This window comes from Hyla sarda, chromosome 3 (genome assembly GCF_029499605.1).
Source record: "Hyla sarda isolate aHylSar1 chromosome 3, aHylSar1.hap1, whole genome shotgun sequence".
Lineage (NCBI taxonomy): Eukaryota > Metazoa > Chordata > Amphibia > Anura > Hylidae > Hyla > Hyla sarda.
Genome location: NC_079191.1, coordinates 210,939,452 through 210,954,874, shown reverse-complemented (window position 1 = coordinate 210,954,874; position 15,423 = coordinate 210,939,452). Strand labels below are relative to the sequence as shown.

At 41.1% G+C, this 15,423-nt stretch overlaps 1 protein-coding gene across 1 annotated transcript in view; it reads left to right on the top strand.

Moving 5' to 3' along the window:
* ME1 (malic enzyme 1) overlaps positions 1–15,423 on the top strand; it is a 322,523-nt gene that overhangs the window by 253,266 nt on the left and 53,834 nt on the right. Inside the window, exon 7 of the mRNA XM_056565973.1 lies at positions 9,394–9,503. Coding sequence (XP_056421948.1) covers positions 9,394–9,503 — 110 coding nt within the window. The remainder of the gene's footprint in view (positions 1–9,393; positions 9,504–15,423) is intronic.

The following is a 15,423-nucleotide window of genomic DNA, read 5'->3' as shown; positions in this document are numbered from 1 at the left end:
TTGTCACCAATGTTTCCTTGATAACGTGATCATTGACATTAATGTAGAGAATAAATGGGGCCTTATGTTTATTTACAAGCGCAGTCTTAAAAATCATGTGTCACCTTACTGTTGTTATTGTCCAAGACCATAGCTTGTAGATAGTAATGCCTTTTTTAATGAAATTATTCCCTCATAAGACCATTAAGCTCAGCACAGTAAAGTCATTCTTTCTGCGGGCTGTTTACAATTAGTGGAACGGATTGTTACATTTCTCTTGTGTAAAGATAAGACTGTAAATTAAGAGAAAAATGTATCCTGTAATGTATACACCAGTGTTTCCTGATTTACTATTAATAACATCCTATTGTATGAATAGCTTATTGTCTGTTTATTACATTATATACTTAAAGAGGTACTCCCCTGGAAAATCATTTTTTAAATCAACTGGTGCCAGAAAGTTAAACAGATTTGTAAATTACTTCTATTAAAAAATATTATTCCTTCAAGTACTTATCAGCTGCTGTATGCTCCACAGGAAGTTCTTTTCTTTTTGAATTTCCTTTCTGCCTGACCGCAGTGTTCTCTGCTGACACCTCTATCCATGTCAGGAACTGTCCAGAGCAGGAGAGGTTTGCTATGGGGATTTTCTCCTACTCTGGACAGTTCTTAAAATGGACAGAGATGTCAGCAGAGAGCACTGTGCTCGTGATTCAGCAGACAGCTCTGTGTTCGAAAAAGAAAATTATTTCTTCTGTAGTATTCAGCAGCTAATAAGTACTGGAAGGATTAAGAGTTTTTAATAGAAGTAATTTACAAATCTGTTTAACTTTCTGGCAACAGTTGATTAAAAAAACTAAATGTTTTATTAGCAAAATAGGCTTTTAGACGAATATTTCTAAACAGTCTGGCCATATCAATGTCCATTTGAAAAGTATCAAACATATAGTCCATACTAAACGACAGTCCTTTCTCCAGAACTATAAATTGTTCTGGGGTTAAATTTTTAGAAGAAATATTGACAATTAATGAAGTATCCCTACCTGGGACCGAGTCATTGTCCCTGTAGCGGTAGGATCTTGGGTGACGCCATCCTGCCCATTTCTTCTTCCCGGTGGCCTCCCTCTTCCACGTCTCTGAAAAGGGCGACGACCACGGCTCTGACCTCAATCGCTGCTTGAGCTTGATGAACGATATCCTCCTCTTGGTCCCGAGTAATCTTGAGAATCCTGCCATCTATAAACTCTGTTGTGAAGATAGTCCTCAGTATCACGGATGAATTTCTGTATTTTCTTCGCCTCTAGTTCGCTCCGGTAGGAGGTAAGCACAGAATCTGTAGAATTTTTTTATGCAGAAAAATCTTCACTGCTCATAGAATCTTTTAACTGCCTGTCGATGCTGGTAATCTGTTCTTTAATATTGCAAATTGCACGTTGTAGTCGTGAAATGGTTAATAGCATTAAGTCCTTAGAACATTTATTTATAATCTTCTCGAAATCCTGACAATATTCCAGATCATCGGAGAAGAAGGTAGGTCTCAATTTTACATGTAGACCCCTAGGAATCTTTTCTGATTTATGATACTCGGCAAGTGTTGTAGCATGCAAATCGTATGAGATCAATCTCTTAGACTCACGTTCCAGATCCCGGCGTTTGTACTCGCACGTCGGAACCTTGAGAAAGTCAGATGAAGCAGTTACCTGCTGTAGTATCTTGGTAGCATCCTCCTGGCTATAGTAGAGCGTTGCTGACATGAGTGCTGGCCGGTGCACATCCCGATAAATCAATGAATGGATGAGAAATGGTCGGCACTGTGGCTTAGGTCCCAGTGCATGTAGATGTTATAGCTCACAAGTGGAAAGAATTCCTGGCACACGTAGTCGTTTTCTTTTTGCTTTATTGCGGTTCACAGCTTAGCGTCTGCACGCGTTGCGGCTCCACCTGAGCCTTTCTCAACAGCTGTCTGAAGAGGGCTGACAAAATCGCCATGGCGACCTGGTGCATGGTTGCACTATACACATGGCATGTTCACGTCATGCTAAACAAACAAGCGATGATCCAACACTTGCAAAACGAAAACAGCTTTATTGAAGATCACTGGACACAGGTAAAACCAACCATTCCATCAGACGCGTTTCGATCACATGCATGCACACTACATTCACACACACTACACTACACACACAGCATGCACACTACATACACAAAACACACATCATGCACACTGCATACACTGTATACACACTGTCGCAATAGAAGAAATGGAAGGGCACAGCGCTGGAACTTGTAGTTCACTACTGCAAACTTCTAGTCCATAAGGGGTGCTCAGCTCCAGTATACACACTACACACACACAGCATGCATACTGCATACACTGTATACACAATGCATACACACACAGCATGCACCTAGGTGAGACAGCCATTAGCCCAGATGTCTGATAAAGCTCTAAGGAGTCAAACATGCCAGGGGGGCTAGTTGTGTCTATGTTTTAAAGGCTTGTCTTGCCATTGTGCTTCTAATTTGTTGATAGGACTGCAGTCACCAACAATAACACATTATTTAGAGGCCAGGAATATGGTGCCATAAATCATTCACTGTCCAACTAGTGGACATCTACACAAGTGGAGGCCCTTTACTATCATTGTAGGCATAGAGAAAGCTGTGCAATATATTGTTTACTGTCCTACTGTAGGACAGTTGCACTTTTAAGGCACTTTAATTTTACACATTGGCAATATTGGTGATTTTAACAATATTATGTTGTGCTTTGGGATTTTATAATATATTAATAAAAGTTACGTTTTACAGTGGGGGAAAAGGATAAAAGGTTATTACTGATTCCTATTAAGGGTTCTTGTGGTTTGTCAGTTTATAACTTACCATTGTCTCCACTGGGGTACCTTGTAGGTCTGTATATACACACTGCATACACTATACACACAATGCATACACTCAGGGCTGGTTTTAGAATAAGTGTGGCTCTGGGCAAATTGAATGTGGGGCCAATCGGTTGTGTAATTAAGAATCGCCACGTCACACTTCCTCAATCATACTGCATCTCAGCTAATCTGAGTGAACGGGTTACATTGCAAACCGCAAAAAGCTGCAACTGTACCCTGACAAACATGATAAATCCATTTCTGGTTATGATTTATTGCAAGTTTCAGCATTACCCCACTCAAATACATGATTCAGGGAATGCCACATGGAGCTCTCTTGGCCACATAACCCATGTCATGGTCACAGTTATCGTGCAGCCCTAGCCTTATAGTGTCACCTTTTATTCTTCATACAGTAATAGTGCCTGCACACTAAAATAGTGATCCTCTCATTGACAACAATCAGTAATAGCACCTATTTTAGGCTTCAAAAGTAATGATTTGCCTCCTAATGCCTTACACTGTAATAATGCCCCTGTGGTGAAGGGGTTGAATGAATGGCAGATGTTGTAACCCTTAGGGCAAATTTTATTAACCCTTGGTATTCATGACGCCAGTGCGTGGTTATCCACTACACCACCTGAGGTATGGCCGCTGGTTCCTGGGCCAGGCGCGGGGCAAATAATCACTCTGATGCAAGTTTACGGAACAACGGCAGAATTACTGAGGCAGATAGATTTTACAGTCTTTACAGCTCAGTTTAGGCCCAAGGAGGTGACGAGTGGACTTTAGGAGACTTGCGGGCTCGCTGGGACTTGTGATGGACTTGGACTCAATTATATAGTCCCACACTGACTTTAGACTTGACAGACATGGCTATGCTGACTAGACTTGTCTCCTGTATTTAGGCTTACCAGGCTTTGACTTTCACCTGAAAGGGGTTCCATGGATAGTGGTTGCATGGTTAGGCCTCAAGAACACCAGACACTCTGAGGTCTTCACTCAACTGCACCTCAGACTTATCTCTACTCGACTAGCTCCTCCCTGCTATATAAGGGAGCAATTTGGAGGGGTCCATAGGTCACCAACAAGTCACCTGGTCACTGGCACCTTCCTTGGGTACATAGACTTGGCAACAATACTTAAAGGCACATTAACATGAATATAATACATAAACTTTTTGCATGACAGACTGGGTGATGAGAGTCCTGAGGAGTGTGGAGGCCAGAGGACTGGGAATGAGTCCACCTGATAGGTCCAATAGTGTACAGAAGGGCCACTCTGCACTGGGCCACTGAACCCCCAACAAAGTAATAATACCCCCTTTGTGCCCCATACAGCATAATAATGCCCCCTTTGTGCCCTGTACAATATACGAATGCCCCTTTGTGCCTTGTTTAGTATAATTCTCCTACCCCTGGCTTCTCTTTTTGCCTGTATTTACACTACTGTATTGATCATTCTGAGTGCTGTATACTTTATTTAAAAAACGGATTGAATACCCATCAGGACAACCTAGTCCAAAACTTTCCACTGGGGATGGTTTTCCTGATTTCCTTAGGGCATCTGTTTTGTGATACAGTATGCACAGCTCTCAGTAACTGATCATACAACCATATGAATAGAGCCATATGCATCTAAGGCCATATTACTGATGTTTCATAGGGCCCAAGTCTAAGATCTATAGTGAATATTTTCTGTGTTTAAACATAAAACAAATCAAACCATAAAACACCTCAGTATTATGGCCATTAGAGTGGCTCTGACCTGATCAGATGCAGAATACAAGATTATTACATCCAGTGTCTCACAGGGGGTGTTCTTTGAAGATGTAGATGTTTTCTTTCTTTTTCTGTTCCATCCAGCCTATAGAAATATGATGTCTCCTGATGACTGCAGACTATATTAGGTAATCCGTGGACTCAAACTTCTGAAGTCATCCCCACCTACTATAGCAACAACACCTCCATTCTTTACACTGCCATTCTGCTGCTACTGCTAGTACTGTGCCTATCGCAGCCAGATGTGCCACAATTCCTATGCCTACAGCTCTGCCCAATACCCCCAAATACTATACTCAAGGTATAATAAAGCCTGAGAATGGGGAAAGGATGGGGGTGGGTAACTGCAAAATATTGGACCCCAAAAAAGCCAACAAAACATCGGGGAGATTCATCTAGGTGTTCTTAACAGCAGTGGGCATTGAGGGCATTTCTGGGAAGAGCTCATTTACAAATTTGACATTGTATACCAACTTCACAGTGTCCAATACCAGAAGCAATAGTGAAGTAAGTTTTAAATTATAATAAGCCTGATACTTCAGTAACCACATCAAGGTTACATGACAGATAGAAGATGCAGGAAGAGTTAGTAGTTAACACATTGGATAGGATTTTAACTTATAATCCATAAAGGCATTTTTAAAGGTGTGTGCCATTTCATTCCCCCTTCATCACCCCCTGTGCTATTTCATCTCCCCAATCCATCATCCCCTGTGCCATTTCTCCACCCTTTGTGCAATGTTATCTCCTGCTTCATCACCTCCTGTGCCATTTCATCACCCCTTGTGCCGCTTCATTCCCCTTCTTCATCACCCCCTGTGCCATTTCATCACCCCCTGTGCCACTTCATTCCCCTTCTTGCTATTTTATCACCCCCTGTGCCATTTTATCACCTCCTTCATCACTCCCTGTGCCGCTTCATTCCCCCTCTTCTTTACCCCCCTGTGTCGCTTCTTTTCTCACCCTTATCAACCCCTGTGCTCCTTCATTTTCCCCTTCATCCCCCTATGCCATTTCAATCCTACCCCTTATCATCCCTTGTGCCACTTCATTCCCCCCTTATTACCCCCTGTGCCACTTTATTCCCCATTATCACCCCCTGTGCCACTCTATTCCCCTTCTTATCACCCCCTGTGCCGCTTCCTTCTCCCCTTGATCCACCCCATGCCATTTCATTTCCACCCATGTTACCTCCTGTGCCACTTTATTCTCCCCCTTGATCCCACGCTGCCAATTCATTCCTCCCTCCCCCCCCCCCCCCGATCCCTCCCCACAACTTAATCATCCACTGTACCATTACTTACCAGGCCTGTGTCTGTAAGTACAGCTACACACTGAATGCACTATATATATATATATATACACACTATAGCCCTCATTTACGTCGCACCCAACATTATTTATTGGGTTTTGCGGTCTAAATTTAGGCGCATCTAGAAAAAAAACAAGTCACTCGAAGAGTTTTAGAAAATCCTTTTAAGGGGCGTGGTTTCTCAAAAAATGGGCGTAACCCAACATTTTCCCAAAACCCCTCGGTTTTTTGTCCAAAACCCGACGAAAAAGCGGAGAAGAGTGGATTGTGAAAACCTAACTGCCAAAGTTTGGTGTAAAAACAGATCACACTCACACACATCGCTGCTGCTCTCAGGGCTCAGGGGGAGCCCACTCGCACATCGCAGCAGTGTGTCTGCTCATAGCGGTGGATTGCCGCTCCGAGCAGGCATATCCAAGACACACTGTAACGGACCATCGTCGGTGGATCCGCAGCAGAAATTTGAACGAGCCCTTAATGTGTATTTTAAATGCTGTTGTCTTTGATGTTTGCATTGTTTCATGGTAGTACTTTCTAACATTATCTGTAGTTTATTAAATAGGTATTGCACAAATTTATTTGTAGTATTGCCAACACAATCCAATGCATACTCAAATGGTATTTCAAAATTTTGTAAATGTTGTTGAAAATGTCTCAGGAATTTGGCAAATGCTTTGGAAATTTCATGCTTTTGCATTGCTGGTTGTTGGGGTGGTGTTTCTTGCCTCAGATTCTCACACACCGGAAGAGAAACAGTTTTTCCCCCGAATTTTTTTGTCCTTTCTGTTGAGGATTAAAAAAACCTTCGACATCTTATTAAATGGAAAGAAACAGAGGACAAAAGAAACCTGACAACCAAAAACCCTACACTCTTAGTAAATGACTGCATACACTATATACACACTGCATACAATATATATACATAATATACACTATATACACACACCCACATTGACCACTTACAGTAAGTTTTCCTTCTCCTCCTCTCTTACCTTAATCATGTGACTGTGCATGATGTCACTAAAAGTAAAAAGGTCACATTTTGCAAAAATGCAATATGTTATAAAATACAGAGCTGGTTTTCTGTTGCTAATGGAGGCCCCCTAACTGCCCCTGGATGAGGGCAGGACCAACCTGTAGCTGTAAGACCTGCTGCTTCTGCTCCCTTGAGCTTCGACACTGCTGACGGTGGGTCGAATAAGGTGGTGCACTTATCTATTAGGCTCTCTAGGCTGGCTCCTACCACACCTATAGGTGGCGCCATTTCTGCGTCTGGTTTTAATTAGTAAAGCGACATATAGGTGATAAATTGCCTTTACGTAACAAAAACTAAGGAAAACAGAAAAAGAATGAGAAATTCAATTAAATCTGTTCTGATGTTCTCAATAGAAATTCTAAATTAGTACCAGAGTCTTTATGTCTAAAGTTCCTTTTAAGTTCAGACATAACTGCCTGGCTATATTTATTTTGGCTTCTTTAATGCAAAGATTAAAATATTTCATGTTTCATTGAAAGCTGAGATCCCAGTAACAAAATGTATCAAAATATAGAACATGTCTTCCTTCTACCGATGCTTGACATTTAAGACTTCCAGACATTCCCAGCCATTTAACTAAGCCTTCATAGCCAGCATTTTTAAAGACACTGCTTTGTTTTGGTAATGGGTGAGCATGACTGGTACAGTACTGAGCTAGACCGCTGTTATACTGAGCTAGACCGCTATTAGGTGGCAAGACACAAATGAATAAAATGATGCTATCTTTGAGAAATGGGGGGAAAAATTAGGCAGCCAGGGTATAAAGCAGTGGTATCCAAACTGTGGCCTTCTAGATGTTGCAAAACTACAACTAGTCCCGCCCTCCCTTATTGGACTTTGTCCATGCCTGTGCTTCAGCCCGGACAAAGATGATGCAGCAGCCAGTCAGGATTGTGTTATGGATGGTATGGGGTGAAATTTCTATAAAAAGGAATTACATTTTCATGTCAGGTATATTAGAAATGTTAATGTTTTGCCAACATGTACAACATATAAAAGGTTTTTGTATTTGATAGTGCCCATTTAAGTTTAGTTTAAATGTTCCTTACAGGGCCTAAATCCACCTCTATCTAAACAAGAAAGCAACAGAGATTAGGCTGGGTTCACATATATTAGGAGTCCGGCACAGTTTCCCTCTGGCGTGCACTGGAGGGAAACTGATGCTAGAACTGATCCCTTTCACTTGAATGGGACCGTTTACAATCATCCAGCATCTCAATTTATACACCGGATGGTTGGACTTACCGGATTGCACCGGAGAGGGGAACTTAGCTTTCTGTACTCCCCTGTCTAACGTTCAGAAAAAATGGACGCCGGATGCGATACAACTGATGACAACTGATGCACATTGTCATCAGTTATGGCAAGTTGGCAACTGATGCTGGACATGTAAACCCAACCTTACATAGGTGCCCATTTACAGAGCTTAAAAATGGAGCTGAAAACTTCTTTTAAAAAACACTTTAAAATTCATACATTTTACTTAAATAAATCTCTATAAAGCTTGGGAATATCAAGTTAATTTTCTGATAGAACATACCTGTAAAAAGTACATCTTGTGACTGATGACCAGGACCATCTTGTCTGACAAGTTTGTGACTGATATAGGATACAATATAAGATTTATTTATTTTTTTAACTGAAATATACAGAATGTTACTCAGATTGCTTTACTGTTTTGATAGCTTTATTCCATTTTTTCACTGGATTCCTATCCTTTTAATAAAAGAATTCCAACAATGGGTGGACGTGAAATATAAACCACAGAGGTTATATAAATCTAAGCAATTGTAACTTATTTGTCCGTGGAAACTATGATATAGAAACAAAACTGTTTCATTTTTATCTAAGAGGTTAAACCAAAGGTAAATTATGATTCTACACTGTGAATTAAACTGGCAGAAAAACTAAATATTTTCATGTTAAGGTATTATAAGCTATACTTTGGAGCTCTGTTTTAATACTGTTGTTAAAGGGACACTCTGCTGCCCCATCGTTCAGAACATTTTGTTCCGAACACTTGGAGCGGGCGGCGGGGGTTGTGACTGCACGACCACACCTCCTCAATGCAAGTCTATGGGAGGGGGCATGGTGACCGCCACACACCCTCCCATGTACTTGCATTGAGGGGGCATGGTTTTGACATCACGAGGGGCGTTTGTTTAAATGAGCGCTGGGTGCTACACAGAGATTGTGGGGGTCCCAGCTGCGAGACCCCCACGATCAGACATCTTATTCCCTATCCTTTGGACAGGGGATAAGATGTCTAGGGTCGGAGTACCCCCTTTAAATTATAGTTATCGCTATGATATTAATACTCCATCAAAGGAAGATAAGCAGACTGTCCCAATGACAGACATTTTTGAACTTCCTGTCTCTAATTGCAGCTTTATTCTTTCTTAGGTACGGCATGAACTGTCTTATACAATTTGAGGACTTTGCCAATGCTAATGCTTTCCGTCTGCTGAACAAATACCGAAATCAGTACTGTACATTCAACGATGACATCCAAGGTAGTAACCGAGATGATTTTATTTTCATGTTTTATAGCGTTGACGTGTGGTAGGATATACAATACTTTAGACATAAGGTTCTCATTCATGGGAAAGCTTAGGGTATTTCCCCACCAGCACAATAACAGTTCAACCAATAAAAATGAAAAACTAAACTGGGCAAAGTTAGAAAAACACTTTTGTAGCTCATATTCTGCAACAACAACAGTACAAACAGAAGGTGAAAAAATTATGTAACCACGATACAGTTTTTTTTAGACAAAGTTGATTTACCCATCTGAAAAATATGGCAGAAACATGTAGGAAGATGGAGTATGAGAAATTTGTCCATGTAAATACCACTTGATGCTTATGTGATAGTGGCTATTACATACCTTTTCCCCATCCACACTTATAGTAGTTAGGGCAAAGGTATATAGAATAGGCAGGGAAATTTAATGTATAGGGTACTCACCTGTATCCATTTTCCCTCCCCATAGTCAGCCAATTGGCTGCCATCAATTGCTATTGTATAAGCGATTATTTGCTTCCGCAAAATTGCTGAGGCATACACTTGTATATATCGTCTAACAAATTATTTGTACATTTCACTGTCTGTGTTTTATATTTTATAAGAATCTAGTAAAAGTTATATTTTATACTATCTACGCCTCATTGGTTTAGTTTACTTAATACATTTATATGTCGGGGCTTTCCACTCAACCATTCTATGCACTGTATGGTCAGCCATTCATCTGCATGGCCACCATATATAAAAACACTTATCCTGCAGCTTCCTCAGCATTAAAGGGGTACTCCCAGTGGAAAACATTTATTTTTTTAATCAACTGGTGCCAGAAAGTTAAACACATTTTTAAATTACTTCTATAAAAAAATCTTTGTCCTTCCATTACTTATTAGCAGCTGTTTGCTACAGAGAAAATTATTTTCTTTTTGAATTTCTTTTTTGTCTTGTCCCCAGTTCTCTCTGCTGACACCAGATGCCCGTATCAGGAACTGTCCAAAGCAGGAGAAAATCCCCATAGCAAACCTATGCTACTCTGGACAGTTCCTGACACAGACAGAGGTGTCAGCAGAGAGCACTGTGGACAAGACAAAAAAGAAATTCAAAAAGAAAAGAGTTTCCTCTGTAGCATAGAGTTGCTAATAAGTACTGGAAGGATTATGATTTTAAAATGAAAGTAATTTACAAATCTGTTTAACTTTCTGGCACCAGTTCATTTAAAAAAAAAATTAAAGTTTTCCACCGGAGTACCCCTTTTAGTTACCTGACAAGGGTTAGAGATGCTGGATCTGCAGCAGTCATCTGAATGCTGCTTTTGTACAGTTCTTGCTTACATGAAGAGGAACCAGTGAAAGTCTGTGACAATAGGGGGGATTAACTGAGACCGGAGTCTTAAAGTGCAACTGTCACCTCCATATGAGGTAGAGAGGTACAGGCACCATCAATTAGGACATAGGGAGATGAAGCAAATAATACCTTTCTATTGTTTCCCTGCAGCTTATAATCTTACATCTGTGGCTGTTTTGTATTTCGGCTGAACAGTCAGAGGGGCCGGCCAAACGGTGGAAGGGACCAGTCAAGCAGCAGAAACACACTTCCTCTCCGGTCTGACCTGCATGATTGATGTGTACAGGGCTTTATACTGTGAGCGGGTCATGCCAGGGAAGAGGCATGTCCCTGTTACTTAGCAGGCCCCTTTAACTGTTTAATCGAAATACAAAACAGAAGCAGATATAAGTTTACAAGCTGCAGGCAAAGTATATAAAGGTATGTTCTGTTTCATCTCCCTACGCTCTGAGAATGCAGCTTCATACATTGCTCGGCTGTGAAAGTTGCACTTTAAAGCGCAACATTCATCATTTTTTAACCCCCCCCCCCCCCCATACTACTAAAATGTTGTTACTGATGACCATAAAGTGACCTTTATCACCGCCTTTCCTTAACTTATAAAATTATTTTTTCCAGCGATCAGGCACAGTCAACTCAATCAATTCACCGCAGCATGCGCACGTAAGAGCCGGCAGGGAGGGGTGCATCTGCTGTGTAGTAAAACACAGCAGTCCCAGCGCTGAAAGAGAGGATAGGCGTGGCGGCGGCGGGGCTTTACAAACCCCAAGCCATGCCTATCCGACTGTGCCTGACAGCTGCATACAATGATTTTATAGCTTATAAAAGAAGGAAAAGTGGCAATAAAAGTATGGCTACATTCACTTTATGGTCATCAGTAACAACATTGTAGTAGTCTGGGGCGTTAAACAATTATGACAGTTGCACTTTAAGGTAACCCCTACCAACATGGGAGGGTGGCCGCATGGCAGCCTCTAAAATCATCATCTCTGAGCTAAAAATAACCAGCACAACAACCTAATACACAAGAGTTGCAACAGCACTCTTGGTCAAAAAATGGAGGCTCTTAGCGCACTCTTTGATCAAAATGTGTCCCCCCATCCACCACGCGGAGGTGGCCTCATATCGGATGGCCCCATCCGTTATGAGGCCAACTCCGCGTGGTGGATGGGGGGGACATATTTTGGTCAAAGAGTGCGCTAAGAGCCTCCATTTTTTGACCAAGAGTGCTGTTGCAACTTTCTTTTTTGTACATTTTGTATTTGCCACAGCAGCAGGCACTTGTGTATTAGGTTGTTGTGCTGGCTATTTTTCTTTTTGTTTTTACTTTGTAAGTTGGGGGGTGTGGCACCCTCTTTAGCTATGCACCCCACCCCTCTCAGACTGGAGGTGGTTTAGTCAATGGCTGATTCAGCATGTCACACAGTCAGAGGCTATATGCACAGCAGAGGTGAGTTACCATGTTAGGGTCCCATCCGATATGAGGCCACCTCCGCGTGGTGGATGGGGGAACACATTTTGATCAAAGAGTACCGTTGCAACTTTCTTTTTTGTACATCATCTCTGAGCTAGTGTAGATCTCAAGGTGTAAATGGTAGTAAACTTGGTGTGCAGGACAGTGGTGGAAATCAGTAAAAAGAGCCTTTTTAACCATCTGCACCAGGCACAAAGTATCATAAATCCCCCCAAAAAGTCTAATAATCGCCATTTGGAAACTGAATGATTATATCCACTGTTAGGCACTCACTTTGCACAGAATGAGTTAACTAAAAAATAGAAACACAATAGCTGAACCATGAAATGGTAAATGATTCCACCTCCCCTCTGTGGTTTTACTGACTATCTGTACACTATGTAGTGATTGCCAGTGACACTAAAACACAATAATAAACCTGATATATCTCGTGTGTCTTTCCTACAAAACTTGTGTTTGGGAAATTAAAACCAGAAACCTTCAGCTTGAAGAGAACAAATTTCCAAACCCCACCTTTCATTTCAGGGAATTATCTGGATCATCTAAATTTTCCAAAACATGCTAGAGTCAAGATCAGACTTTGTGAAACAGCCTTTTCTTAACAGTATTCTTTTTTATTGTATCATTTATAGCTTTATAGGTAATTTAGGAGCAAATAGGACACTGCTTCTGACACTGTATAATGCTGCTAAATTTATGGAAGACGACCAATATCTTACTTTAAAGTAAAGCTCTTCTTTTGATCAGGAATGGCTGTATAGACTTTAAAGTGTTCCTGTCAATAAAAATAAGGTTGATATTTTCTAGGAAAATGTGAAAAGTTTTTATCGGGGGTGGAGGGTTGGGGGCGAGGTTGGTTCGGCACCCGACTGATCATGAGAACTAGAAGCTGAGCTAGTCAGATGGTATTTGTATTTCCAGTATACTTTTTTCCAAGCAAATGTCAAGAGATGTTAGGCTGCACCTCTTAGTTCCTAAATGATACAGGAATGTGAACTTACACAAAATAAAACTGTGAGAACATTTCTATCAAAGAAGCTTATGGGCTGGTCTGGTTCACTTTTCACTTAACTCATTGGGCAATTTAATATCAATACAGGGGATAAAGGCAAGTAGCCAAATTCACTTCTGACTACTGGGTTCTCTCTTAAAGGACATATATCATCCTCTGTACCTGAGATCGCAGGGGATCCCAGCGGTCAGACCCCCAGCAATCTAAAATATATCCCCTACCCTTTTGATAGGTAATTCCTCATTTTTGTGGGCCCTGTTTTCCTTAAAAAAAGGCTACAATAAATGTTGTAGGATTTTTTTGGGGTGGGGGGCTGTCAAGCTTTTTTTCCTGTGTATTTTTCCATTACAAATTATGTTTGATTCACAGATTTCTGCTCAAGAATGTGGAAATAAAACTCCACAAAAACATACTTAAATAGCACACATTTAGATATGTAGTTTTTGGAGCAAGAAAAGATAAGGGTTTTAGAACAAAAACAACAGAAATTGCCAGAAAAAAATAAAAACTGCACACCTACAGCATGTTGTGTTTTGAGGAAACTTCCCCTAACCCAAAAAACACACCCAAAATGAATAAGGCGTGATTCTTTCAGTAAAAAGTGTCACATCTAAAATCTTCTCACACATCAGAAGTTCTGATCGTGCAGGTATGGGTGATAAGACTCTCAACAATTCCCAAAACAGTTAGGAGGAAGCACTCCGCTGAGCATAGTGCCCATTTGTTCCTGCTCAACACCACTCGACTCTGCTTGAATTGTGGGGTAAGTAGTGTATGTATTACAGATAGTCTACAGACTTCCTGTAAATCCTGACACCAGTTGTGCACTCTCCAAAGAGAGCGAATATGTGCCAAGCAGAAATTAATGGGCACAGCCCTCAGCTGAGCACTTCTATCTTTTTATGTTTGTGTAAATGGGTTGGGTAATGTATTCTAATACAGATACACCGCTATAAGAACAACAAAAATAAGTTACGAAAGTAGCTAATCTAAGCATAAAATAAATTCCATATGACATGACATCAATCATATGGCTATAGACAGTTCTCCTACATTGTAAGATTTACTTTAGATAAATTATTATAGGGCGATGATGTTGTTCCTTGTTAATGCCTTATGTCAATGTTATAATGAACGGCCAATGCTGTCATGGTGCCATAGTTGTCGCATCCCAGATGTTTAATCCCCTCTTATTAGCTGTAAACTTAAGCCATTTCTTCACTGGGCAAACAGCTTTAGTCTGGGTGGGGAACTGCGGTTCTGTAATTGCTTACAAGCTAGTTAGAGGCTGGAAATGTAACTGAATACATGTTACTGTACTTTATGATTTTTGTTATCACTTTGTAACATATCAATAGTATATAGTAGAGATTAAAGAAAATCACAGAGAATTAGAGTTCCTCCAGATAGAAATGACTTCCAACTGTACGCTCCAGCAGGACTACTGTATCGTGGTAGGAGACACATCCTGTCTCTAAGGCTTGTGCAACCACCAAGAGGCCTCAGTCTTTGCTGAGTTAGCGTCCTCCTTGTGGTCTCGGGAGCATGGGCTAGTAATCAACAATGCAATTAGCTGTTCACAATCTTCAGGTGGGTTCAGCAAATAAAAGTTGTATGGGGAGGGGGAAGCTAGACGTGTTTCAAGAGCTCTACTCTTTTCCTCAGTGGCATCCATATTGACAATTGTTTCCATTTACAACGGTGCATAGCATCATCTTTCTCTTTCCTCCACGGCGCCGTGAGGAGTCACACAGTCACCATCCAACAATTCTTTATTGACTAGGGAAGTCATAGGCAGGCATCACAGGGGAGGCAGGGATTCATTGTGACTTCCCTAGTCAATAAAGAATCGTTGGATGGTGAGTGCAGTCCCATGTTCTTTTCTTTCATAATTATTGTGCACGGTCTGTCTGGACTTTGCACCGCCACAACCAACTAACATCCAGGATCGCCCTGTCCGACCCCTGACATGCTTACACACCCTAGTCCTGCTAGTGCCGGGCCTTCAGTTTCTTTTAGATATTATATACACCCTATATTGCAATGAGACTTCTATCAGTAAGTGCAATAATAAAACTTCCTA